The sequence below is a fragment of the Salarias fasciatus genome, chromosome 7, assembly GCF_902148845.1.
Source record: "Salarias fasciatus chromosome 7, fSalaFa1.1, whole genome shotgun sequence".
Classification (NCBI taxonomy): domain Eukaryota; kingdom Metazoa; phylum Chordata; class Actinopteri; order Blenniiformes; family Blenniidae; genus Salarias; species Salarias fasciatus.
In genome coordinates this window covers 8,245,878-8,272,054 of record NC_043751.1, presented here as the reverse complement: position 1 = coordinate 8,272,054, position 26,177 = coordinate 8,245,878, and the positions used below count along the sequence as shown (strand labels likewise).

Sequence of the window (26,177 nt, the reverse complement as noted above, 5' to 3'; positions counted from 1 at the left end):
CTTCACAGGAACACTCATTGCTAGGATGAACATTGCACTTTAAATTCACAAATTATTTAAATAAAAAAATAAATAAAATACCTGAGAGAGAGCTAACGGCCCGAATGCACTGCAGTGTTTCCCCTAGGATTGGCCCCATCCTGGGGGGGGGGGGGGGGGGTGTTTGAGTCTTAATATGTTCTTCTTTTTTCATTTGTAATTAGAGCTGGGCAACAATTAATTGAACCCCAATCCTGGAGTTAATCACAATTAACATGGCTCATTTGAAGTCTGCTGATTCCATTCACAATGTGTGTGTGTTAGATAAATAATTTTACAATTGATCAAATATGATTTATAATGGCTTAAAATACCAAGTCTTTACCGAGATTGCCCCCCAACACACACACACACACACACACCCCAAGAGCAGAGCAGATCAGATGAAAAATGGTTTGAAAAGTAAGTTTCTTATGAGCGCTCACTTCCTCAAGCTCGATTCTATCTCCAAGACAGCCTAAATTCAGTCACGCCGAATTGTGCCTCATACTTACCTTTATTATTACCTTATTATTAAGCCAGATTGTGTGTTGAAGGGAAATGTACGCCCAGCTGGCCGAAACGCTGCACCGACAAAACTCGCGATTTAAGTTTCACTTTCATTTTCTTCATATTTGCGCTTGTTATTTCAGTTTGTGCCTCATACCAGAATTTTCCTCGTGATTTTTCTGATAATTCGGCCGAGTTCAATATGGCAAATAATGAGGAATGGATCGTGTTTCACCGCTAAAAGCGCATGTTTTTTTTTTTTTGTTTTTTTACGCTCAGCTGGAGCGCAGTGAGGCTCTCCTACTCGGGGCACAAACACTAGTTTGCAGTGGCGCATCTCGTATAAGGACAGCATGTGGAGCGGCCTTTATGCAGGAAAACTAAAGTTTGCGTGTAAAAAAGTAACAATTATTTTAATTTAACTTGACCTTTGTAATGGAAATTTCTCATGTATGCATGCTTTTTCTCACTTGTAGTGCTCACAGAGGTATTTTTGTAAACAACCGTAGCTCGCACACTCAGATGTGTGGGGAACCATGAATGCTTTGTCTGGAATTTACTTTTCCTGATAATCTTAGCGTAGCAGCTGCGGCACACGTGGGAGTCTTCCTGTGTCCAGTCTATGGCTGGGTGCAGTCAAGGCCCCTGGGAGTGATCGTAGCAGATAGTTATTAGAGGCTTGCACGCCCCTGCGAGGGCAGAACTCACTCTGTTACTCTGTTGACTGCGTGACTTCTCCTGCTGTACAGCATAATAAAAGATACCAAAACGAACTCACCGGCGGAAGCCCTTTATTAAATAAAATTGCCATAACAGTTGGCGTCACGAACAGGATCCTACGAGTGGAATCCGGCGGAGGACAGAGACCTGGTGATTGGCCATCCTGCGGACAAATTGCTGCAGCCCCGCCGCCATTGACGGACTCTATGGGGACTGGGTCTGAGCCTACCGTCTGGACCACCGCTAGGATCCATGAACTGGTTTCCCTCCTTTTCGAGGAAACTCCTACAAGCACCCGGTGAGTTCTTTCCATATTGGACTGGTTGGAGGGCGAGTGACTGGGTCACTATAATACACAGCATAAAACTTCAATCCTCCCAGAGTGTTTAGTGTTTGGAGTGGGAGAGAGATTGGAGAGGGTTTTTTTAGCACTTTTGCACCCTCGGGTCTGGGCTGGGACCGTAGAGGCCGTTGGAGACGTCCAATTGAAAATGGATAACAGATCTGTTGACCACTAGGAGACCGGAAAGGGGTCATTTGTCCCCTGTACCGGTGTCGGACGGGAGAGGAGTCATTTTGCCCAGGCTCATCTGTTTGTCAGAGTACGTCTGATAGACAGGTTGGAGGTACCTGGTCTCCTAGTGGAGAGTCCTCCAGACACCCCAATATGTAATGACATGTCAGGAAAGTATGGGCCCGAGTGTGTGGGACGTGTGAGAGAATTGAGTGAATGGTTTCCCCAAAGGGGGCAAGTTTGAGCATGAGACAGTGACTGGTTCTGCTAAAATGTTCACTGGGAAACAGGAAAACCAGGGATAAAAATAAGATTGAGAAGTCACTTTGGATGAGTGAAGCTGGAAGCAGAGATAGAAAGCAGAGGGACATCCGCTTAGGGAGAGAACAGGGAGAGAAAACATCATGAGGGACATGAAAGGGTTTTACTACAGATACATGTGTCTCCGTGCCATCTGCTCTCTTTTGAGGTTGATTCGTACTGGACGTCGGATGTGTGAGGAAAGTGACTGGACTCCTCCCCTTCAAACATCCATCCAACCATCATGGCCTCTGCTCTACTCTACTCCCACCCTCTCTGACGTGTCAAACTCCACCTCTGCATCGGCTTCCTGCTGAAGGAGTGGTCTGGTCTGTCAGACACTCCCAACACATCGGCGCTGGAAAGCACCACCTCCTGGATGAATGATGGAAGTAAAAACCGAGCCAACAGCACAACATCATTCATGGTTCTTCCGAAGCAACTCTCCTCAGGGCTCAAGCTACAAGAACCACCCTGACGGGGACGGAGGGCGCCAGGGTGAAGCTGGTGGACAGACTGGACACTGGGTCCGTAACTGCCCACATAAGAACTGTGGACATGGACGATGGTGTGGAGAACCAGGCAGAGGAGCACAAGAAGGGGGGACACCGGGTCACGCTGAATTCTCATCCGACTGACGGAGGAAATTCTGACTGAGAAGATGAAATCACCACTGATGGCATGGGTGACGTACGCAAAACAACACACAACCCGCTAACCGCAATGAAGAAGCGCTTTGCACTGATACACAGCTTGCACAGGGTCAGGATAGAGTAGCAGAGCTTGAAAAGAATACAAAAAACAACACATTGATTAATTGTATTTCATGCACAATTACTGATGTACATCTGAGGTTTCCCATGCTCACACTCAAGATAACACGGAAACCTGTGGGATTTTTATTTTAGTTTATTTTTATAAACTTGGTTGATTCTGGGACGGTGAATTGGATGTTGACTCCTGGTAATAGAAGAAAGCTTTCCATGTCCACTGAGATGCGACATGTTCTTATTGTCTAAACTTTGCCCGATGACTCTGATTGACTGACAGTCGATGATCAAACTGGAGATGGTGCTCACATCAACCGCAAATTTAAAACTTCAGACAAACCCCAGTGCATATTATATGCACTGTGCATACAGGACGTGATGTTGACTATGAACAATGTTTTTTTCCTGGACTTTGACAGTGATTTGATTATATCAACATTTTTTTGACAGGACTCAGTGCGCAGCGTCTGTATGTCTGTCTACTGTCCAGATGTCTTTGTTTAATGTTTCAGGTTCTCACAAATATTTCCAAAGTTCCCTTGCCAAACGCCCGCGATGGGCAATGGAATGATTTGGGACGGTTCGTGCGACAACGCGTGATTTCAGCCGACTGCTGATCCAACCCTCCAATATTCGCCATCTCTCTCAACATATCACCCTCCAAGCGAACTGTAAAACAAACAGTTCATTCAGTAGCTGCATCTTTATCAGCTGAGGAGCTGAGGACAGCTGAACAGGAAACAATTGCAGAGGCCTGAGAAACAGCATCCTGATGATGTGAGGTTGAAGATGCACCGATCATATTGTTTAGTAGAAAACAATATCCTAATGTGTTTTTGTTTTGTTTTTTGTCTGGGAAGCATTTGTTTGTTTTGTTAGAAAATTCCTGCAGGTACCCCCATTGCTCCGATCCACAATCCCGATCCTCCATTGCCAGCCGCACCACACCGACCTGAGGGGAACAGCTTCACGGCAGCGGGAAGTACTGACACACACACACACAACTAGAGGGACTCAGATTGACACAGATTTAGGGAGAAATTGTTTTTTTCCTGAGCCTGTGAGGACATGTGCGGTGATTCTGTTCTTCTCTTTCTGCTGAGACTTTTTTTAATGCAGGAGAGAAGGAGAAACTGTTGTGGCTGTGGAAGCAGTGAACACAATAATGGAGGGAGCTGCTCCAGAGGCTGGAGGCGGGGCGGCTGGCGGTTGAGGAGGTTGTGGAGGCGATGGGGTTTTGATTACGAACGTGGAAACTTCCGACGTGATGACGACATGTTGACTGCTGGCTGATCGCCGAGGTCAGAGCATGAACACACACACACACACACACACACACACACGGACACTTACAACACCACACAGACAGAGAAAAAGAGAGGTAATTGGAATTCCCAAAGTTATTTTATCAACTTTCAAATGGTGATGATTGTGTCTCGTCACTCTCAAGGGAGAAATATTAGTGGGTCAACAGAACTGATCAATCCTGATAAAGGGAGAAAGAAGAGGCAGCAGGCTGCCTCCCTTATGGGTCACTTCTCCCCCCACAGCGCTGTGGCTCTGACCACAGGCTGTGAGGCTCATCGTCTTAGTGAAATTATTTAAGAAGTCATGCTTTAATATTGTGAACTTTATGTTTATCTGTACGTATTATGGAGAAAATATACCAATGCTAAACACACAAGAGAACTTATTTAAAGGTATAATACATGATTTTGATTTCTGGGTGGATCACCTAAATAATTGGTGGGTCCTTTTGTCAATCATTCTGACGAGCTGCTTTCGTAAGGCGGTTCTACGTGCTTGCGCCCAATCAGCTTCTCCCTTTTCCGCATGCGCATTCAGAGTGTTTATGTAGCCGGTGAGCTTCTGAGCTAGTACTTACCGATGGCGAGTCTGACATAATGAAACTGTAACTGTTTCGGGAAAAAAGCTTTATTTATGAGCGAGGCGGATCGCAGAAACTATAAACAGAGCCGTGCACGCCGGAGAAGAGGAGTTCGCGCTCGTACACTTCCGCGTTTCCTGGGAGAAGCAGGAGAGCCGGGCGGATGGTCTGGCGCATGGCGTTGTTCAAAAAGTGAGTAACAGACTTGGGGCTTCGTCTTTTCGAGAAAATCGTGTATTAGACCTTTAAGTGAAGGTTTGTTTATGATTGGCTACAAGAACCCTCAATCAAATGTCAGTTTCAAGATCCACTGACACAGATGGAACTTCCACCTCCATCTGTTTTAGCTGGAATATTTGTGGACTGAACAAAGATTATGTAGCTTAATAAGCTCAGCTAAACCTTGCTGAGTAACACTGAGGCCAAGTGTCACATTAACACGTCCTGGATGATGACAGTGGTTACAGGTATTGGATGTGTTACGGCGTGAATAACTGCTGAAGGTGTTTAGTTGAGACGGACGGTCCATATGATACACCTGATTTCACATCGAATCCGCTCACCAGGAAACAGGTTGTCTCTTTCCTGGGAATGTATTCCTGCTGTCGACAGTTTATTCCAAATGATTTTGATTTTATTGCTCCCATTAGGTCTCTGACTGCATGTTTGCAGGTTTCCTGGACTCCAGATGCACTGGAAGCGTCCCGGGCCCTGCAGTCTTTCTTCACTTTTCTGTCTCGACCTGTCATTTCGTTGTTTCTGATATTGAACAAACTGTGATGTTATGGTTCTGATAGTTCTGGTAAAATGATAATGTTCCTTCTATATTAGCAGCTTGCTTCACGATGCGCTGTTTTGACCACCAGGCTCAGGTTGTTTGGGATTCGCGCTGGGGGAATGGACGGCGTTGAAGGACATGTTGATAACATGCAGCTTGTGTTTGAGGTTGTTTTCATTGAGCTGTCTCTTCAGACTGCACAGCCCCTCCTTTACACTCTCACCAACTTTCTGGGGAATGAGGACAGTTTTTTTTCTTGCTCGGAGTTTCGATTAACAGACTAACCTATTCTGATGTGAAATATTCTTGGTGTACATGGTGGTTCTGAGGGGGGAATGGTACATCAGGTCTTATCATTCCCAACAGGTTACATCATTGTGGTTTTCCGGGAGGTTCTCAGTGGTGGCAGAACAGCACTATAGAGTGTTTGGTGTGTGCAGCTCACAAGGCAAGGCGAGGAGAACGCTGTGAAGAATGCTGCTCACCGCCACCTGAGTACCCTGTGACCACCTGATGGTGGACTTTGTGAAGCTGCTCTGTTTCAGATCAGACAGACCATCACAGGGCCCTTCCCCTCCTGGCTGAAGGGCCTCTCCACTCTTCACTGGCTGATCCCAGGTGACTGGATCCGGGTGAAGGACTTCTGCAGGAAACACTGGAAGGCCAGGCAGTGGCCAGGTCCAGGTCCTGCTGGTGACTCATGCTGTCTTTAAGGTAGCAAAGCGAGCTACCTGGAGCCAGGCGAGTCACTGTAAGCCTTTCCCAGCACCACCCTGACTCCAACAGCTGATCTCCCAGCCACAGGGCAGAATAATCCCTGAGATCAGCTCCTGTGTGAGGTAGTCCACCCTCCACCAGGCAACGGTGAAGATGTTCCTGCTCCTGAGGGTGCTGCTGCCCAAACCGCAGTGGTCCCCCTGCTTCGTTGCAGACGTATGGTGGACCTCACAGGACTCCAGGACAGCCTGTGGTGGAGAGCTGCCCCTACGGTAGCTCCAGAGTCACATGATGCCAACTGTACTGTTTGTGCTTTAAGCCTTATGCTGCCTCCACTAACACATTACCGTTCCTTGTTCCTTGTTCCTGTTCCTCTCCAGGATTCTCTCTACACATTTCTGCATGCAGGCAGGAATGGCACTGGCTCAGAGCTGCGACATCCTAATGCTTCTCACTCTAACCCTTACCCTTAGTCTTAGTCTTTCCCTTACCCTTTCCCTTTCCCTCTCCTTTTCAGCAGCATTCTAAGGAGGTGTCTTCCCTTGGCATGGCACCATTCATAACCAGCATGAGAGCCTCACTAGTCTTGTTACTGATGGGTTTGGCCTCCTCATGGAGGAGCAGAAGGCCATGTGTGTCCTGGGCCTGCTGAACAGAGTGGCCCTGGACCTCCTTCTTGAAAAGAAAGGGGGGTTTGCCCTCTCATAGGTGATCAGCACTGCTCCTGGGTTCCTGACATCTCAGAGAACATGACTAACGTAGACACTCAGCTGTCTTCTCTGCTTGCTGAATTGAGCTCTCAGGAAACGGGTGTCCCCTTGTCTGGATGGGACTTCTGGGATGGCTGACTGAGGGCAGCTGGCGAGCTTGGCTTACTAAGGTTGCTGGCATGCTTGCTATTTTCCTGTCGATTCTGGGGGTTTTCTCCTGCTGCATTATTCCCCTGGTCCATTGTCTGGTTGCTCGCATGTTCACAGCTACTTTGGCTCATTATACTTTGCTTCATTCCACTGAACTGTTTGCATCCTTGTTCGCTCACCTTTCTGATGATTCTGATGATGATGATGCTGATGATTTGGGGTTGATTGACTGATGTGGGGTGTCTGTTGGCATCTCCCATGTGTTGAAGTTGATTAAACCGTGGTTGATTTAATCAAAAGGGGGGAATGTAATGGAAATTTCTCATGTATGCATGCTTTTTCTCACTTGTAGTGCTCACAGAGGTATTTTTGTAAACAACCGTAGCTCACACACTCAGATGTGTGGGGAACCATGAATGCTTTGTCTAGAATTTACTTTTCCTGATAATCTTAGCGTAGCAGCTGCGGCACTCGTGGGAGTCTTCCTGTGTCCAGTCTATGGCTGGGTGCAGTCAAGGCCCCTGGGAGTGATCGTAGCAGATAGTTATTAGAGGCTTGCACGCCCCTGCGAGGGCAGAACTCACTCTGTTACTCTGTTGACTGCGTGACTTCTCCTGCTGTACAGCATAATAAAAGATACCAAAACGAACTCACCGGCGGAAGCCCTTTATTAAATAAAATTGCCATAACACCTTCTAGGAGGGGCGGGGGTTGCCGTTGGGAGGGCGGGGCGCCCCCCTAATATAATGGTAGGGGAAACACTGCACTGGACGCGGAAGCGCCGCGCACGGTGCTTCTGATCGCCTCCCATGTTAACCTATCTGACTGGCCGCACACAACGCCCAGGGAGGTGCCGTGGCTCGCGCTCAGCAGCGCGCCCGCTCCGTTTTATTTTTCACGCGAGCCACGAGCGCCGGGAGCGCCATATGTCAAGCTGGATCAAGCAGATCTGACCAGACAGGAAGTTGGAAACAGAAAAGGCAAGAGAATCCGGTCAATTTTCAAAATAAATTAAATGACGATTCGTTACGGACGGTGTTGCTCGTCTGTCTATAATTTGTAACTTGGGTCTAATCACAAGAGAGACGGACACACAGACATACGCACGTACGCACCCAATCTCACACACACACACACACACACACACACACACACACACACACACAGAGCGACAGAGATTCATGTGATGCAGAAAAAAAGAGGACAGGAGGAGAAAAAGTCTCTCCACCAGTCACCAAAACACACACATCCATCCTGGCAGAGCGAGACAGAGGGAACAAACGTGAAAACCGAGAGCAGACGGAGCCAGCCGAGTGCAGTCGATGTGTGACCAGCGCGGAGAGCACAGGCAGCAGATATGCCTCCAGTGCGAACAGCCAAGCGCCGGCGTGCGCGGTGCACGCGGCGCCTCCGCTACGCTTCCGCGTCCAGTGCGTTCCCGGCGTTAGGCCTTACTTTAATTAAAATGCACATGAAAGCTGATTATTAAATAACACTAAAAGTACGGCAGGCAATACTCAGTATTATCAAACAATTCCTATTGATATTAATTTGCCATCTGTCTTGTGCAAAAACAAACAAAAATAATAATACTCAGGCTGAGTCCAAAACAGCACATTCACCTTTATAAACTGACAACTGCCCTAAAATTTTAAAGGGCATTCGAAGGAGTGCAAAACAACAATTTCAGTCACTTTTTTTTCGCATCGACGTGGTGCTGTTATAGTACACCAACTCCGCTTGGCAGTGCAAACTTTGCACCGAGCTCTTCCCTTTTTTTCGTTTAAAGTTGTCCCACACTTTTGACATTTTCTGGCGTTTTCTTTGTTGTCCTTCCTCCTTTTCACCAGCATTTTCTTCATTCTGCTCTTCAACGCCCCAAAACGCGTCTGTGTCTCGTCGCTGGTTGAACGGAGCGGAAAGCATTGGGCGGTGTGAACGCAGCTTTATCCATTTCTCGCGTCGTTTCACCGCGCTGTGCTCCATCTGCTTGCTCCGACATGTCCGTGCGGCTTACACTGTCGTGTGGAAACGTGCTGCGCTTTAGTTCCGGGCGCTACACGCTAGCGGTTTCACGGTAGTTTCACTGTACACAATTGAAAAACGAATCCTCGAAGCAATAGAATTTAATTCGAAGCTTTTTTATAATCGAATTATTCGATGAATCGTTTCAGCCCTAGAAGTACTGGTCTTTCATTAGCAATAAGAGAAAGTGTTGTAATTTGTGTTCATGTCATTCATGGCAAAAACAGGATTACAGTTAAAAGCATTGATTTGAAATAGGCTGAGCATGATAAATACAGTTCATAGGAGTAATTCAATAAGAAAATGTAACGGTGAATAAGTACAATGGTTAAAAGCACTGTAAAACTGATTTGAGTTGATTAGGAGTTTTGCTATTGATTAAAATGTATGTCGTGATTTTGACAATTCAAGACTGTGATATATGTGGTAAGATGTGGCTACAATGTTATTGACTAAGATAAAGGTTTTCATGATTACTGTTTTGTGTTTTACAGTACTAGTATGTTACATTGTGAGTTTTCTTTCTGATATTGTGCAGAAGAAGTCGTGATGCGGCAGTGTTACAGATCACGGACCGAGTGCGCTCCGATTAATGAATCTTTTCCTGTTTTGCAGTTTTTTTTGTAAAATAAATATGTTGCATGGAGGATGAGTTGGCCCATCATTTCCAACTGCGTAACATTTTTACTGCTGAGTGTGGTGGTGTTGATTTGTGGAACTGAATGATTCTTCTGTGTTTTTTGTTGAGGCTGTTCACACTGAACTGTGTTGCTCCAGCCTCCATCTCCCTGCTGCTTCCTGCTCCTCATCATGTTCCTCTCATCCATCGCAGGATCCTCCTGTTCATCAGATTTCAGCTCCTAAAGCCTTTCCCGTCCTCTTGGGATCCAGGGTGGCGGTAGGAACTTGCTGCACTCATTCACTGTGAAAACAAACTCCCAAATAGAATCGTTCAAACTCCTTGAACAAGGCCGAGCATGTTGAAAAGGCTGAGCTTCATATTTCCTTCGCTACTTCTCCAACACTCAAAGTTGGTTGATTGTGAGGTGTGAGGTTTTCAGTTTTTTAGTTTTATGTTTTATCTTGTATTTTCTTGAATTCTAGTGGTTTCCAAAAATATGAATCGAGCAGTGCTCTCACCTCACAGCGAGATGATCATGAGTTCAATGCCGGCTGAGTCCTTGTGTTTGCATGTTCTCCCTCATACAGTCCAGAACTATACAAGTGAGGCAAATTAATGACCTGAAACTGTCCCAAGATATTAATGTCTCTCTCCTTTTGTCCTGTGATGGACTAGAGACCTGTCCAGGACGTGTCCTTCCCTCTCATAGTCAGCTGGGATTGTCTCCAGTGACCCTGAACAGGATAAAGTGGTCTAGAAAATGGATGTATGGAGGCAAGAGAGTAGTTTACCCAGCTTCTTCTTCTGTGATTTTAAGCAGTATTTTCAGTGTAACTCTAAACATTAGGTTACTGAAGGATTTTTGTTGTTCCTGGTTATTAACAGAGTGTGTATGGAGATACCCGCCCAGACACACTCATAGGGATGAGAATCTAGAACCGGTTCCCAGTGACTTGATTCCATGGAATTGTTTGTCTCCTTGATGATTCCGCTTGTCGGTTCCGCTGTGTGTGTGATGGTGTAACATGCGCGGAGCTCTGGTTTGGCTCCGGTCCGGACACCGCATCCAATCAGTAGTCATTAAATTCAGTGGTGTGGCTCACACCAGCCACGGTGCGGCTGCGGTCCGGCTCTGGCGCCGCTACGGAGCCCGTCTGGCGGTCCGGAAACTTTCTGCAGAGATCCATTTTTCCGCACACTGGAGCACTTCCTCGTAGGCCTGCACAATATATCGTTTGAACATTGCCATCGCAATGTGCGCATGTGCAATAGTCACATCGCAGGATGTGCAATATTTTTATTATTATTATTATTTTTAACTTTTGTTTTGCTTCATAAAAGCAGCAAGCTGCTCCATGCTCCGCACAGCCACTCTCTCCCTCCCTCCTGCTCAGCACTCACCGCCTCCCTCCCTCCTCCACAACAGAGAGAGAGGGGGGGTTCGGGCTACACTCTGAACACAGGCGACATGCAGGATGAAGCGACAGAGGATTTAGTCCCCAAGAGAAGGCCAACATGTGAAATTTGGATATATTTCGGCTATAAAAAAAAGACGATACGGAGCAAAACAACGTCCTCTGCCGACAGTGCCTCGTCGTGGTTGCCTCAACACGAGGTAATACGTCAAACCTGTTGGACTATTTGAAACGCCATCACAAGCTCCTGTATTTCCAGTGCAAAACCAAAGACCCCAGGTGAAACTTCATCGTCTCAAAAAACAATTGCAGAAGCCTTTGCCGGCATAACACCGTATGATAGGAACTCCAAACAGCATCGACAAATCACGGATGCAATAACTTTTTACCTAGCAAAAGACATGGTGCCATTGAACACCGTGGATCGTTAAAGAGGGATTTTAAAAAATGATCCGCATGCTCGACAACCGGTATGAAGCACCACGTATTTCTCTCAAGTGGCCATCTCCCCAAATAGAGCTATTCAGGTCATCAGATGAAAATTCTTCTATTTTTAATATCGCAATATATATCGCAATATATCGCAAGCCCCCAAGAAATCGCAATGTCAGTTTTTTCCAATATCGTGCAGCCCTACTTCCTCGTGAGTCTCAACAGAAGCAAGTCGGGTGCCAGAAGGGAAGTAGATACGTGTTCCAAAATAAGTGATTTTAAAATAAAATCTTTGTTTTTTATTCTTCTGGTAGAATACGTAACCACGTCATCTAGTCATTAGACACGCTAGAAGAATGAACTGTTTTGTACTTAGTCATTCTAAGAAAGTGTAACGACACCAAAATTGCACAAAAAACACTGGAGACCCGGTGTTCAATATCAAGCTGTGACAGTGTTACCTGGAGACCAAATGCCTCTAGCGTCCGTTGTTACTGCTGGCAACAGCTGATGTGGAAAATCTGACTGAAACCTATCGCTGTCCTGGTGTTCGACAGCATTTACTATAGAGTTTGAAAGCGTGTTACCTTTTAAGAGTCGGATCATGACTGTCACCCAGCTGCCTCTGCTGCTGCACGCGCTCATATTGGCATGATTGAAACAGTAACATTGGGGTCCTGACATGTCACTGAGGGGGCGGGGCTACACCTTGGTCTCATCTTGACAGGGGAGTGCAGACAGTCACAAGCCATGATAAGCTGCTTATTGTTGGCCTGGCATGGCAACAGTACTCATGTCCATACTGCCTCTTTCAATAAACATCACCGTGACTCATATCTATTGTCATTCCTTTGATTTCAGACATAATGAAAACAAAACAAACAGAATACCCCAAATCAAAACCAGTCAAAACAGCAAAACAATGTCCACATGTCTGAAAAGGAGTAGGATGAAGCAAATGCTTATTTAATCCTACCCCTTCTCCTTCATCAGTAATTAAGTCAGCGGTTCTGTGTATTTACATATACCAATCCCTCATAAATATGCATATTTGCACAAGTTCATGTTTACAGAGACGATAAACAAGTAAATGATCTGCGAAAAACACCTCATGATCATCACCCTTCATTCTCCCTATACCCTGTGAAAACCATGCTTTTGTACTCTTTTTGAACTGGGTGATGCATAGACAGTGCTTGAACTCCGCACCTAACCCGTTCACAGCTTCACTCCACATAGAGATAGAAAACTTTCTTAGTGTTGTGCGGACATTAGGATGTTTTAAATATTTCACCCCCCTCAAGTTATACTCCCCTTCTCTGTTAAAAAAAACACACACAAAACAGAAAACTATTTTTTAACATTTCCAGGAAGCAGATGATTTATTGCTTTGTACATAGTTTGTGCTGTTTGAGAGTGAACCAGATCATTGAATTTTAGCATATTTGATTTCAAAAATAGTCTATTAGTGTGATCTCTGTAACTGGCATCATGAATTATCCTTCCGGCGGTATTGATAGTGATTGTAGTGTGCATTTTTAAAGCTCGTGTCTGGAGTTTTCGTTCGTTTTCAATGTATGTATCATTTTTCAACAGAGCTTAAATGTGTCAGTCTGGTTCAATACTGTAATATATTGGCATAAAGGAATATAAAAATTTATTTGAGCTCCGCCTTCGTCTCATAGATCCCAGTGTTATCCGAAAAAGTGCCGGTCAGCGTCGGCCAATAGATTTAGAGCTTCTGCCTTGTCGTGCTGTCAGTCAACGTGCAGCCAGAGAGCACGCGCACTCGCCCAGGCAGAGGTGAGTTAGCTATGCAGCAGCCACCCGCTTACCTCGGATATATCCACGGTCTGCTGAACATCCACCGTAAACAGCTAAACATGGAGGATGCTGTAGGACTCGGAGGCTCTCATTTTCACCCGACAGACAATAGCGCGCACAATTAAAGGCTCGTGGCTTGGTAGCTCACGAAAGCAGAGGGAGGGTGGAACCTCGAGACATTGCATTAAAAAAAGCTAATTCTTTCAAAACTCCAGACACGAGCTTTAAGTGTTGCCCCAAACCTCTGCACAGTAATTTAAATGTGGTAAAACCAGTGAACAGTGGAGAATGTGGAGTGAGTTGTGGTCCAGAATATGTTTTGCTTTGCTGAGTTCTGAGATGCTTTTTGACAGTTTGTTCTGTACATGTTTTGAGTGAGATTTCCAGGTTATTTTGTCATCTATTACTACACCAAGAAACTTATTTTCATGAACTCTTTCAATATCTACACTTTCTACTTGCACTTGCACTTGAGTATCCCTATGACAATTACCAAATAAATGCGCAGTGCTCCGCGGAAGGATATATCGGAGCACAGCAGTAGAAGCCATAGACTCAGCCGCTGTGCGCCTGGTATATCCTTCCGGAGCGCACTGTGCTTGTGCAGATCTGTGTGTATCAAAACGCTATTTTAAGGGATTGAAAAGAAAACACGTCTTTTAAAAAGTTTTATAACCATTCGGATTTACTTCCCGTGCTAATACGCCATCCCCTGGACCACTGGAAGGAGTATTTTGTCCACTTTCTCAGTCTGGCTCTGTCTCCTCTTCACCTGCCGTAGTTGAGCTAAGCTAACTACGATGCTAACAGCTGTTAGCAGAGGTGGGACCAAGTCCTTGTTTTGCAAGTCAAAGTCGAGTCTCAAGTCTTTGCACTCGAGTCCCGAGTCGAGTCCCGAGTCCTGACAGTCAAGTCCTGAGTCGAGTCCCAAGTCAAGACAGTCGAGTCCCGAGTCGAGTCCAAGTCCTAAACTTTTTTCCTCGAGTCCTAAACAAGTCATTAAAAAAAAAAACAAAAAAAAACTGGGGAGGCACTAAACCCTAGGGTTTTTGGTGGCAAGGTTCGCCTAAAAATGCCTATCCATTTTAAATCAACAATATCTCCACCATTATTTGGACAATATGCATAATCTTGGTCTCAATTGATAGCTAAGACCTTAGAGAATATAGTTCCAGTGTCAGAAACACTGTGAATTTTAACATGCCTGAGAAAATTTTGATAAAGTAGAGGAAAAAAATGAAATTTTTACCTTCACCGAATTTTTTTTCAGATTCCACATTGAAAAACTCCATGATGACAATGAAGCCAGCCATAATGATGCCACTGCTTGTGTTCAGTAACTCCTTGACTACAACTGTACCAAGTTTCATGAGAATAGCACAAAGCACATAGATTTTATAGGGTTCAGTTTGGATAGTACCAGGCGAACCCTCCATTTGGCCACTTGGAGACCACCCTGTGCCAAACTACACTAAGTGTTTTTTTTCTTTCTTTGAAAGGAATCTGACTTTAAAATACCTTTAATTTCCACTACAAGGGTCTGTATATATACAAAGGACCCTTTGGTTCTGACATTTAGCCACTATATTATCAGAATCTGCATAGTTTTTTGTGGAGAAACTTATAATTGTGCACAGTATTGTGCACAGTATGAAATACATTTTTATACATGGCTGAACCATAACATTTAGCTTCCAACTGAAATATATTTATAACAATATAATCAATACAAAAATAGCCAATTATATCACTGAGAAAACAAAAAATTATACCCTTTGAAATATGTAAACAATAATATCTGCAAAATGCGCATCAAGAAAAAAACAAAAACAACGTACAATTAGCTGTAAAAAAGCTCAATGAAGATAAATGTGCATGTTTCAGAATTAAAAAATTGCCAAATATATCAGAAACAATCACTAATTGCCATCCGCGTGCGTCTCACTCTGCAGTGCGCACCGGCGCACCTGCGATCCAAGATGGCGGCGGCGCTCGTGGGGTTATGTTTGAAGCTGTCTCCCAGCTGGATGAGCCCCCAGTCACGTGTAACATATCGTTGGAAAGCTCGCGAGACGTAGAACATCAACAAACGTGATTTGAGCTCCCAGGGTGAACGACGAGCCCACAAGATGGCGACATGAGGCAGCATATAAACATTGTGGCGCACGACGCTCTTTCACTTCGCTAGAGGATTATGAAGTCAATTTTGGTCAGAGGAGAGCCTGGATAGGTGGAAAATGACCACAAAACGGTAAGGAAATAAAATATGTTGTGTTTTGTGTGAATAGCTTTGAGATTGGGCAATGAAGTGTGTGAGAATCATGCAATCTGAGGTGCTGGCTGTGAAATGTGAAGATCAGTTTTTGGTTTGTTTTGCCGCTGACGGGAGCTGGTCGGCTCAGAGAATATTCTGCCTGGTGTCATCTTAAAGAGCAGCTTTTGTAGTTTTACAAGATACCAAATATTTTGGGATGGAGCAGACGGACCGTGCGTTCTGTAGCGTTTTGTGTCAGCAGGTGCGGGTGAGGGGGGCGTGTCGAAATGTTGCATACGAATTTTAAAGTTGTTATAAATCAAACACTCGGTCATCAAAGTGCAGTTTGAGCGTTCAGTTAGTGAGATTAAGGCTTATTGTTTGAGACACAATTGAAAGAAAACATCCTCACAGCATTTTAGTCACTTTTTACACATGTTGAAGTGGAGCGTAAAAATGTTGGACCCGGTACCGGGTCCGTCGGGCCAAACGGGTTAAGGAAATTTTGGACTGAGATATCAATACTCTTTTTGAGAAGCGAGCTTGTAGATTGGGTATTTTCACCATATCTGTCAAACACAGCATAAAGGTGCTGTGCTCCACCTGCCCCCAATGACCTGTCACCACTGCTTTGAGAAGTGCTTGAGATGATGACTATAACTGATTTTACTTTTGGTGTGACTGCCTTCAGATGCTTAGAGAATTATTTCACATTGTAGGTGATTGTCATGTTTTTAATAAAATCCTCTGGCCTCAAACTTTTATGTGAGTTACAAACCCAACAATGCTGAACTTCATGTTGAAATCAGCTACATGTCAGATACATAAGCTACTTGTCAACAGGATTTACAGTTCAGGGACAGCACAGAAACAAACCACTTAACTCTATTCATCACAAATAGGAATAAGGTCAAAGCATTTCCAGAATAAAAGAATAAACCTCGGGAGGACAGTTGGAGTTACATTAGAACACAGGCTGTTACCAGAACATTATATCTGTGACTGGACCAATCTTGGCTTCAAGCCTAACTATCCCATTCCCACTCAAATCGAACATTTTACACAAAGCAACTCCAGGAGTAAATGGAAAAATTACAAAAACACAGTCAGGCAGCCCACAACAGAAACACCAATGATCAGTCTGTCTGATGACTCTTTGTCAACTTTGTCACAAAAACCTGGTGAATCAGCAGAGGAAGAACAACATGAAGCCTTATTATCTTACCTTTGTTGCTGGGAGGCTGGAAAAATTTATTATCCTCATTATTATTATTATTAGCTTTAATTATTGGAGCAAAACTCTGCCGTGAGTGGATATTCCAGGTTATGGTATGACCTCTTCCTCTCCTGCTCTCTGGTGTTTCATGGAAGTTTTAATTCTGCTGTGCTGCGTTTACTGCCTCCTGTACAACCTGCGTACGGCCAGTCACTCTGTTTCCTTCTTTCATTTATAAAATATGAGGAAAGACCTAATCACAAATCAACATTTCAACATTTCAAAAAGAAAAGCAACCGACATCAGAGGAGGCAGTCTGTTAATCCAAAGAATCACCATCAGACGTCCTCAGATAGCTTTAGACTGATCAAGCTAATGAACCAGATCTACACATACTGACATGTCTCTGCCCTGGTAAAGATGCTCTGCCACCATTAAAGAAATATATTAAAATACTAACTGTACCATCGACACAAGAACAAACATCACTGAACATCCAAGGTGTGTTAGACACAGAGAACCATCAGTCTCAGGAGTGTTTTCCATTATTTTATTTGTCCAGGAGCAGAGTTCAACAGAAATAAACAAAGCTGACAGAACTGGTGACTGAAGAGGTGACGTCTGCACAAAGAAAGAAAGAAAGAAGAAAGAAACAATAAAATAATAGTCCGGTTATCTCCCAGGTTACAGATTACTAGTTAGTATGGAAGTGCAAAGTGTACTTATTTGATCAGGAGACCCTGGTTCTTGCTGGAGGTCCCAGTGGAGACCCTGGTCAGACCCTGGTCCGGCTCCTGCAGGTGGTTCAGTGTTCTCTTGTGAAGCAGAGAGCAGCCTCAGTTCTCTGCGGCGTCTGAAAACGAGGCTCTGCTCCACGATGTCCCAGGAGAGGCTCAGCAGTGTGGCTGTCTGCCATGTCCACAGAGACAAGCTGGGAGGACGGACAAGGAGGACAGATATCATGTCTTCATTAGCACTTCAGAACGGCAGGACAATGTTTTTGGGCACTTTTAAAAATGATGATGTTACCTTTTAGCCTACAAATCTGGACCTGTAGGACTTCCAGTCCTCACAGCTGCAGTTCTGTCGGGGACAAAAGACAGTGTCTGAGTATGTTTAGCTGTGTTTTCTATGTTCAGTGTTAAATGTCCAGTGAGATTTGAACCAAGGGGCAGATTTAAAAGAAAAAGTCTTCACTAAAGTGTGCACATTTAAACCTATCTTAAAATAAATTGTGTTTCCTTAATGAAATAAAGCATCTGTGATGCATTCTTCTTCATTACAGTTCAAAAATAAAAATATGAAATTCATCCCTATTCACATCTTTCAATAAAACTCGCATTTCTTTTTAATCAAAAGCAACAGGTCCCCCGGGGACGAAAAGTATGTTGATGATGAACATTAGCTGAGACTAGCATGAGGCCAAACAGCCTCAAAATGTTGCTGTTAGCATGTTGACAGTAAAGTTCTTCAGGGCATATCCACATTTCAAAACAGACTACCGCCTCTTGCATAAAGTTTATAACATGGGATACTCACAGGGTTAAACGAGCAACCAAGTTTTCAAACTCACCACAGGTGTTACAGAAGACAGATCTGCTCTGTGCGGAGCTTCCACTGGAACAGACGCACATTTAGAACAGCCGCACTTTTTGTTTTGTTTTTTTAATCCTCGTGAACGTCTGTTTGCGTCTCTGATGCTTGCGGACGGTGCGTTCGGGAGCATCGGAATGTTATATACTACTGAAAATAACCGGGGTTAAAATGGCTACACGTGAAGGATTTGTGTGTAGTGGAGAAAAAAACGTCCCTGGCAAAAGTCTCCCCCTAAACTGACGCCTATGCGCGCATTCCAGGCGGGCAGTGTTGAAACCAGTTTATTAAAAACAATCGTGGCCGACCTGTTGTGTTGTTTGGAATGCGCTTGGAATGCGCGGGTGTTGAAAACGAGCGCTCCCGTCAATGCGGAAGTGAACGAACTCCGCCCGTTGCACGTGCTCTAGGCGACACGAAACAAGCGCTCCCGCCGCAGGCGCACCTCACCACTGCGATCCCATGAAATGAAGCGATAAAAAATAAAAATGATTTATACATCGCACTTTTAAAATGACTATTATGACTTGACGTGACTCGTCGAGTCAAAGGATTCGAGTCAAGTCCAAGTCTAGAGTCACTGAGCTTAGAGTCCAAGCAAGTCCAAGTCTTTTTTTGATTTTATCAAGTCGAGTCAAAAAGTCATAAAATCGTGACTCGAGTCCGAGTCGAGTCCGAGTCTCGAGTCCAAGTATCCCATCTCTGGCTGTTAGCCAGGCACTGGACGAACGGACACAAAAAAGGTATTTATGAGCTTATCTCACTCTGTAAATGATCGGGATAGGGCGTGGGTCCAAAATCTTCGGAGTATTCTTTAAAGAATCCCTACAGGCAAACCTAATTGATAGATTCAACTGACATTGATTCAATGACCTCGTGTATACAATAATATATTTTAGGTCATTGTATTTTATATTGTATTATTTCAAGTTTTTCCAAAGTTTTAAAATTAAGCCTGCTTTGTGGGTGCAACTTTTCCAGCAGTGGACAAGACCTGCTCACATGGCACAGGTGAGGCTGGAGTACAGAGAAATTGCAAGGACAGCTTGAAGAGGTTTGGGTATATTGCATTTATGGTTGTTCCAGTATGTCAAAGGATCTTGGGACCTGGCAATATTGCCCTCTGCCAGCTACCTCTGCACCTCCTGAATGGCATCAGCTGTGACACTTGTGGTCTGCCTGCCCACTTTGATGTCAAACTGTTGCCAAAGGTTATCTAAAAAACAACAAATTGGCATTTTAGTATATGATTTCCAAAAAACAACACAGAAATAATGCTGAACATGCCTGAAGTGGGTGCAGACGGCTGTTGTGGAGACGGTCCTGGCTGGTGCTCATTTGTGCGTTTGATTACGGACAGTGGATGGACTGAAACAGCTGGTAAAATGCACAATGACAAGAAGATAATCATACAATAGGCATATAATAGATTTCCAGATACATAGATTACTGAAAGACTGTTGAAGGTTGACAACATTACATCAGGAAGATAGAAAAGAGGCAGAGGACTGGTAAAACGACAAAAAAAAAATAGAATTATGAATAAATACATACAATAAAGTGAAATAATACGTGAATTCATCCTGGGTGTATCTGGGACTTCATTTTCATGCTTGGCCCAATAATGTCTCGGCACTGAAGAGGTGCTTTTGTTGAAATAAGACAGTTCTGTCGAACAAATGCGACATTTAACCTTCAGAAAATAATATGAATAGTAACCCTTTGATGCATGACCCATGATATACTGAGTTAAAAAAATGTTACTGTTTTTATGTGTTTTTAGACATAAAAATAAGAACTGATTTGGTTGTTTTTATACACCAAATATTAAAGGAGTTATGAACATGTCCACTCAGATTGACTGCATGCCTTTGTGGATTTTAACTAAAATACTAAAAAAAAAATCAAAACAGATCAAGTGATATAACATTCAATGTTTATTGAATTATGTAAAAACAATTAAATATACTTTTCAAAGTATTTTTCTCTCTTCCATCAACCATTCTGGGCTCTTCTTTTCACTGAAAAATGACAGTGTTTCAATTGCAAAACTAAACAGACTGCAGTGCTTCAATTGACAACCTATTCAAACATTCTCAGTACTCTCTGTACTGCATCAGTTCACAAGCAGTAATAAAAAACAAAAAAACTGCCATGGAATTTTAGAATTCAAAAGCAATTACTGAGAAAATTCTGTGTGGCATCCCCAACACTCTGTACTTGCTATGCTGCTGCAGATCACAAACAATAATAAAACAAAATAAACGACTGCCATGCAGTTTTATCATTCACAAAATAAGTAGCTGAAATATTCTGAGTGACCAAACAGTCTCAGTACTTCCTGCATCACTTGACCAACCATGTACTGCTTGAAAAGACCTGTATTCAGGCCTGATTACAGCAACACACCCCTCCTGCAGTCAGGCATATGAAGTTGTAATCAGGCGTATCTCAGCTGTAATGTAGGAGCCTGAGTACGCCTGAATACGTACCATCTTAAGGGCTCGCATACGGCCTTAAAAAGGTGTGAAATGTTGACACCTCTTGAGCTCCACAATGGTCAGTTGCCATGCAGAATAATCCCCCCGGTTTCTTGCAGGGGGGCATTAGCATCTCACACCTTGGGCCTTATTCTTACACTTGATTGGTTGTTTTGAAGTCACTGGTCCTTCCACCATTGGTCAAGTATGTAGGGGGAATTATTCGATATGCATATCAACTTTATTATAGTTTAATTTATGATGATAATTTAATGTAGTTATTAATGTAATCTTATTATACACTATATCATAAATAAGAATGAAACACTATCAGAGCATACATATTTATTTTGTTGCAAAAAAAATCTCACCAGTGTTTAGTTTAATCTACAAACACAATGAAAAAAAAAAATATAAAGTATGTACAACTGTAGAAAAAAATCACACCAATATGTACAATCTAATCTACAAACACACAATGTAAAAAACAATAAAATATAAAGTATGTACAACAGTAGCGCAGAGCCACAAACAGGTCACTCCTGTGCAGCACGAAACACATCCCCAGCGACTCTCTTGTGATGGTAGGCTGGATATTTTGGATCAGCCTCCAGTCTGCCTTGCAGCGCAGCACACAGCGCTGACAACTCCTAGCTTCGAGGTGGAAGCCGGACCCATACAGGCTTTCCATCCAAGATGGCGTCCTCCTCCTCTGACATGCGGTCAATGGATGCCATTTCCCATGTGCCCTCTTCGTTGCCACGGACAACACCACCTCTGGCTTTGAAAAGCTGCCAAATCACAGAAAATGGACATTTTAGCACTGAGCAAATTAGATTGGGCAGAGTCAAAGTAAAGCATGTAGAGATGCAGTCTTTACTTACTCTTCTCTTCCTGCTTAGTTGCTGCAGCAACCCCGCGCCTCCCCTTCTCCTCAGGAGTATTCTCTTGGCCCCTGAAAGTTAGCCGGAGTGTCTCAAAATAGGTTTTGCAGCAGGCTGAAGAGGAAAGGGTTCAATGACTAATGAAATTGGTCACATATAGTAGAACAGCTCAGCATATAAGGAAGAAAACTTATGTAACTTCCAAGTTAGTTTTAGTGGCACAAGACAATTCAACTCACCAACTATAGTTTCAGGCTCCACATTTGGATGGGCCAGTGAAACCTCCTGTGCAAGAAGGTGGTCACCTTTGAATTGTGGGGTGAAGACACAATGGCAAACAAATGAGTCTGTGATTAGGAGGAGGGAATGGCCTGCTGACTGGGTCAAGCTGAAACAACACTTTCAGAATTTAATATAACCCAAACACAAAATTGTAATCACACCTTAATATGCATCATAACATTTACTGGAATCATTCTGGGCCTTGTGGAGCCTCCTCACAGTTTCCTGAGAAAGAGGAATGAGAAAATGTTAAATACTGAACATGCAGTAAAGTTGCTTAAATAATTAAAGAATCACCGTGTATCTCTCAAAGGCCACTTACAGAAATGGTGCCAGTGTGGAACCACACCGCAGTTTGGGAGGTGTGTTCAGTTGAATTCCTTTTCTTGGTTCTGGCTCGCCTTCGGGTTCCTTGGATCCATCAATTCAGCGTTTTCTGAAAAGCCGCCTGGTATTCAGCACTGGTATCCTCTCACGTCGACTTCTGGTGTTGCCGAGCTTGTTGCATCAAGCGTCACTGAATCAAATCTTCTCTATCGCTGGAAAAAAAACAAAACAAAAAAAACAAACATAAAACCTGACCTGTAGGACAGGCCACATTAATTCATTACCTCCGCCAGGAGGTTATGTAATCATGTCGGTTGGTTGGTTTGTTAGCAAGATCCCGGAAAAAGTAATGGACGGATTGCAATGAAACTTTGTGGAAAGGTGGGTCTTGGGCTAACTTAGAATTGATTAAATTTTGGTGATGATCCAGATCACTGTCTGGATCCAGGAATTTTTTAAAGGATTCTTTATCATTGACAGACAGGGAGTCTTTCACATGGTTGGGCAGGCCCGCCGACAAGGGGCGACAAACGCCTGGTTCACACAGGACGCGCCGCTTCCGACGCGGAAGTGGGTTGCGTCGGTCGTTGTTGCCGTCGCACAAAAACTCCAAATAAGGGATTTGAGTCATATGTTCTTTTTCATTTCTAATTAGAGCTGGGCAACGATTAAATTTCTTAATCGCACCCCAATCCTGGAGTTAATCGCGATTAAAATGGCTCATTTGAAGTCTGCCGATTCCATTCAAAATGTGTGTGTTACATAAATAATTTTACAATTGATCGAACATGGTTTATAATGGCTTAAAATACCAAGTCTTTCCCAAGATTGCCCCCCAACACACACATACACACACACACACCAATAGCAGAGCAGATGAAAAATGGAAGTTTCTTATGAGCGCTCACTCCCTCAAACTTCGTTCTATCTATCTGCCTAAATTCAGTCACGCCGAATTTTGCCTCATACTCACCTTTATTAAGCCTGATTGTGTTTTGAAGGGAAATGTACTTTATTTTGCGTGTTTTTAGCGCCTGAAAAACGCCCAGCTGGCCGAAACGCTGCACCGACAAAATTCGTGATTTAAGTTTCACTTTCATTTTCTTCACATTTGCGCTCCTTATTTCAGTTTGTGCCTCATACCAGCATTTTCCTCGTGATTTTTCTGATAATTCGGCCAAGTTCAATATGGCAAATAACGAGTAATAGACCGTGTTTCACCGCTAAAAGCACATGTCTTTTTTTTTTTATGCTCAGCTGGAGCGCAGTGAGGCTCTCCTACTCGGGGCGCAGGACAGGTTCGGTTAGCGGTGCCGTGGCGCCCCCCTGCGCGTTGTGTGCAGGCAGTCAGATGAGTTAATATGGGAGGCGAGAAACTCCGTGCTCGACCCTTCCGCGTTCAGTGTGTTCCCCCCGTACGGCACTCGCTGCAGCACTCCACTGTGTCTACTCCCCCCGTCTTGTAAACAGTCACAGGGACAATGATTCTGTCTGGCAGCCTCTTGTACTCTCCAATGACCTCTTTCAGAGAAATTCGTGTGGCTCCCCCACCACACCTCCCGTTCCAGAGCATTTGCAAAACAAAGTGTGCCCCCTGCATCTCCAAGCCCCCCTTCGCTAAGTCAATTTACTGATAGCCCACTTTAGTTTTAATACAATGATATTTCTAGCCTAACATAAGGTTGAGGGCTAGTATGTGTAGAGCATGTGAATTTAAAGTTACAATAGGAAGTAGGCCTGTCACGATAGTCAATAAATCAATTAATCGCACGATTAAAAAAAATGAGGTTGGTAAGTTTTCCAGGCACGATAAATTTACATTTTCCAAAGACACTGGAAACGTCTCCTTTCGGCTCTGTAGTGTAATGAGGAGTGATGCACCGAAAATTCGGCCACCAAAATTTTTCGGCCGAAAATGACTCAAAAGTGTATTTTCGGCTTTCGGCCGAAAGAAAAAAGTCACCGAAACAACACGGTCGAAAATAATTGGTGATGACGTGGCAGTAATGCTAAAGCGAACCTTTTAATGCCTCATGTCTGCTTTGTTAATGCCTCAAATCAGGTTTTAAAATTTATTTAACTTTTTACAGTGCGCATTTGCGCAGCATCACCACTCACACTCGTTTCCCTGATAAACACGCACACACACACACCAACACACACAAAATAGTTGTATTATTAACCGTCAGTAATAATCAAGAACATATTAAAATTGGTAAAATAAGTCTCCCCGGCTGCGCATCAGGACTGACACCTTCCCACACGGTCCTGTCCTTACCCTGCTCATTCCACAGGACAAAGGTATTTATTCAGAAAATATGTTCGTTCTAAAATTAATTTTTGGAAACGAAAAATACATGGTTTTCTGTACTTTGATGGAGGATATATTTTACCTGAATCTGTAATTGGCACCTCTAGAGATGCTGCAGTGCTCCAGTAGCCTTCAGTAATTCTCTATACCTGGAGGTGACGCGTGAGCGCTTCCATGCGCCACTGCAGGCTCTGCGCTGGACTGTACAGCAGCTGGAGGTCGATCCGGCATCTTTGGGGCAGCTGGGCATTTTTCCTTTTCAGCGCGGTGTCAATCATTTCCTTTCAGCTGCTGACCAGTGTTTTTTTGTGTTTGCAGCTAGAAACACCCCCCGTGATGTGTCTGGCTGGACCTCGTCAGGGTCGGCAGCCTGTACATCCTCGTCCAGTGGCTGCTGCTTGTCTTCCCTCTCATGAAAAATTCTTCGTGTGGGAGGTTGGGGAGGAGGGCCCATATGGTAAGGTACATGGTCATGCAGGCGCCAGACGGAGAGGTTGTACACTTTCGGCAACAGGAATCGTGATTGAATGTTCAGTGCCTGGAGCTGGGCTTGGGAGAAATCCATTTCTGTCAGGAGCCTGCCCAGCTCCTTGTAACACACATAGTCGGAGTTCATTATCATGCCCACGCCTAACAGGAACGTGAGTATTTTCAATGTTTTTGCACGCCCCAGGTCTTTTGGGAGCCGGGTGAGGCTCGTCTCCATCCATGGCATCCCGTACTGCACGTATCTGTCGAGGTTGTGGCGGTATGACAGGTTCTGCCGCTCGATCTCATTGATGACGTCACCTGTCAGTGCACCAGCGAGGCCCGCCATGGAGGGTGTGCTGCTCGCGTCGTACAGCTCTTTGTAATCAAGGAAGTTCCAGTTGAGGACCTTCCTCTTTTTCACATCTCTGTACTTGATATCGGGGAAGTACTTGATTCGCATTGCAGCAAAGCCCAGCTTGAGGCAGTTGGCGACATCCTTCCTAGCACCCTGTACCAGCTGCCTGGCCCGCTGGAAGACAAAGGGTGCTGGGAAGGAGTCCCTGGTTGCCAGCTCCTCCGCCAGGTGGGCCACTGTCATTGCACCCTTCATGGGCCCAGGAGGGGGGTGGCCCACTGTCAGGCAGTCCAAGTTGATGTCACTGTTTCTCTTGTGTCGGTCTTGAAAGAAGAGTAGGATCAATGCCTCGCCTACCAGCAGTGGCTCCGCGTCCAAAAGTTCACACACTGGCCAAAGGCGATTGATCCTCTCCATTTGGAGGGTGTCCCTTGTCCAGTTGGACAGCGGAGGAGGATTGGCGGATGCAGCAGCTGCTGTATGGGGCGACAGCCCGATGAACCCCCTCCAGTAGGTGAGGGACATCTGCCGCGTCGTGCTTGTTCCCAGTGCGGCACTCAGCTGAGTTTCGCAGGGAGACAGTGGGTGGCCATAGAACATCTCCTCCAGTG

The 26,177-nt window shown here is 44.5% G+C and overlaps 1 protein-coding gene across 1 annotated transcript in view; it reads right to left on the bottom strand.

Moving 5' to 3' along the window:
- Positions 1-25,809, bottom strand: part of LOC115391533 (zinc finger protein 277-like) — a 42,523-nt gene extending 16,714 nt beyond the window's left edge. Inside the window, exon 1 of the mRNA XM_030095805.1 lies at positions 25,463-25,809. Coding sequence (XP_029951665.1) covers positions 25,463-25,809 — 347 coding nt within the window. The remainder of the gene's footprint in view (positions 1-25,462) is intronic.
- Between the last annotated feature and the right edge of the window lie 368 nt (positions 25,810-26,177).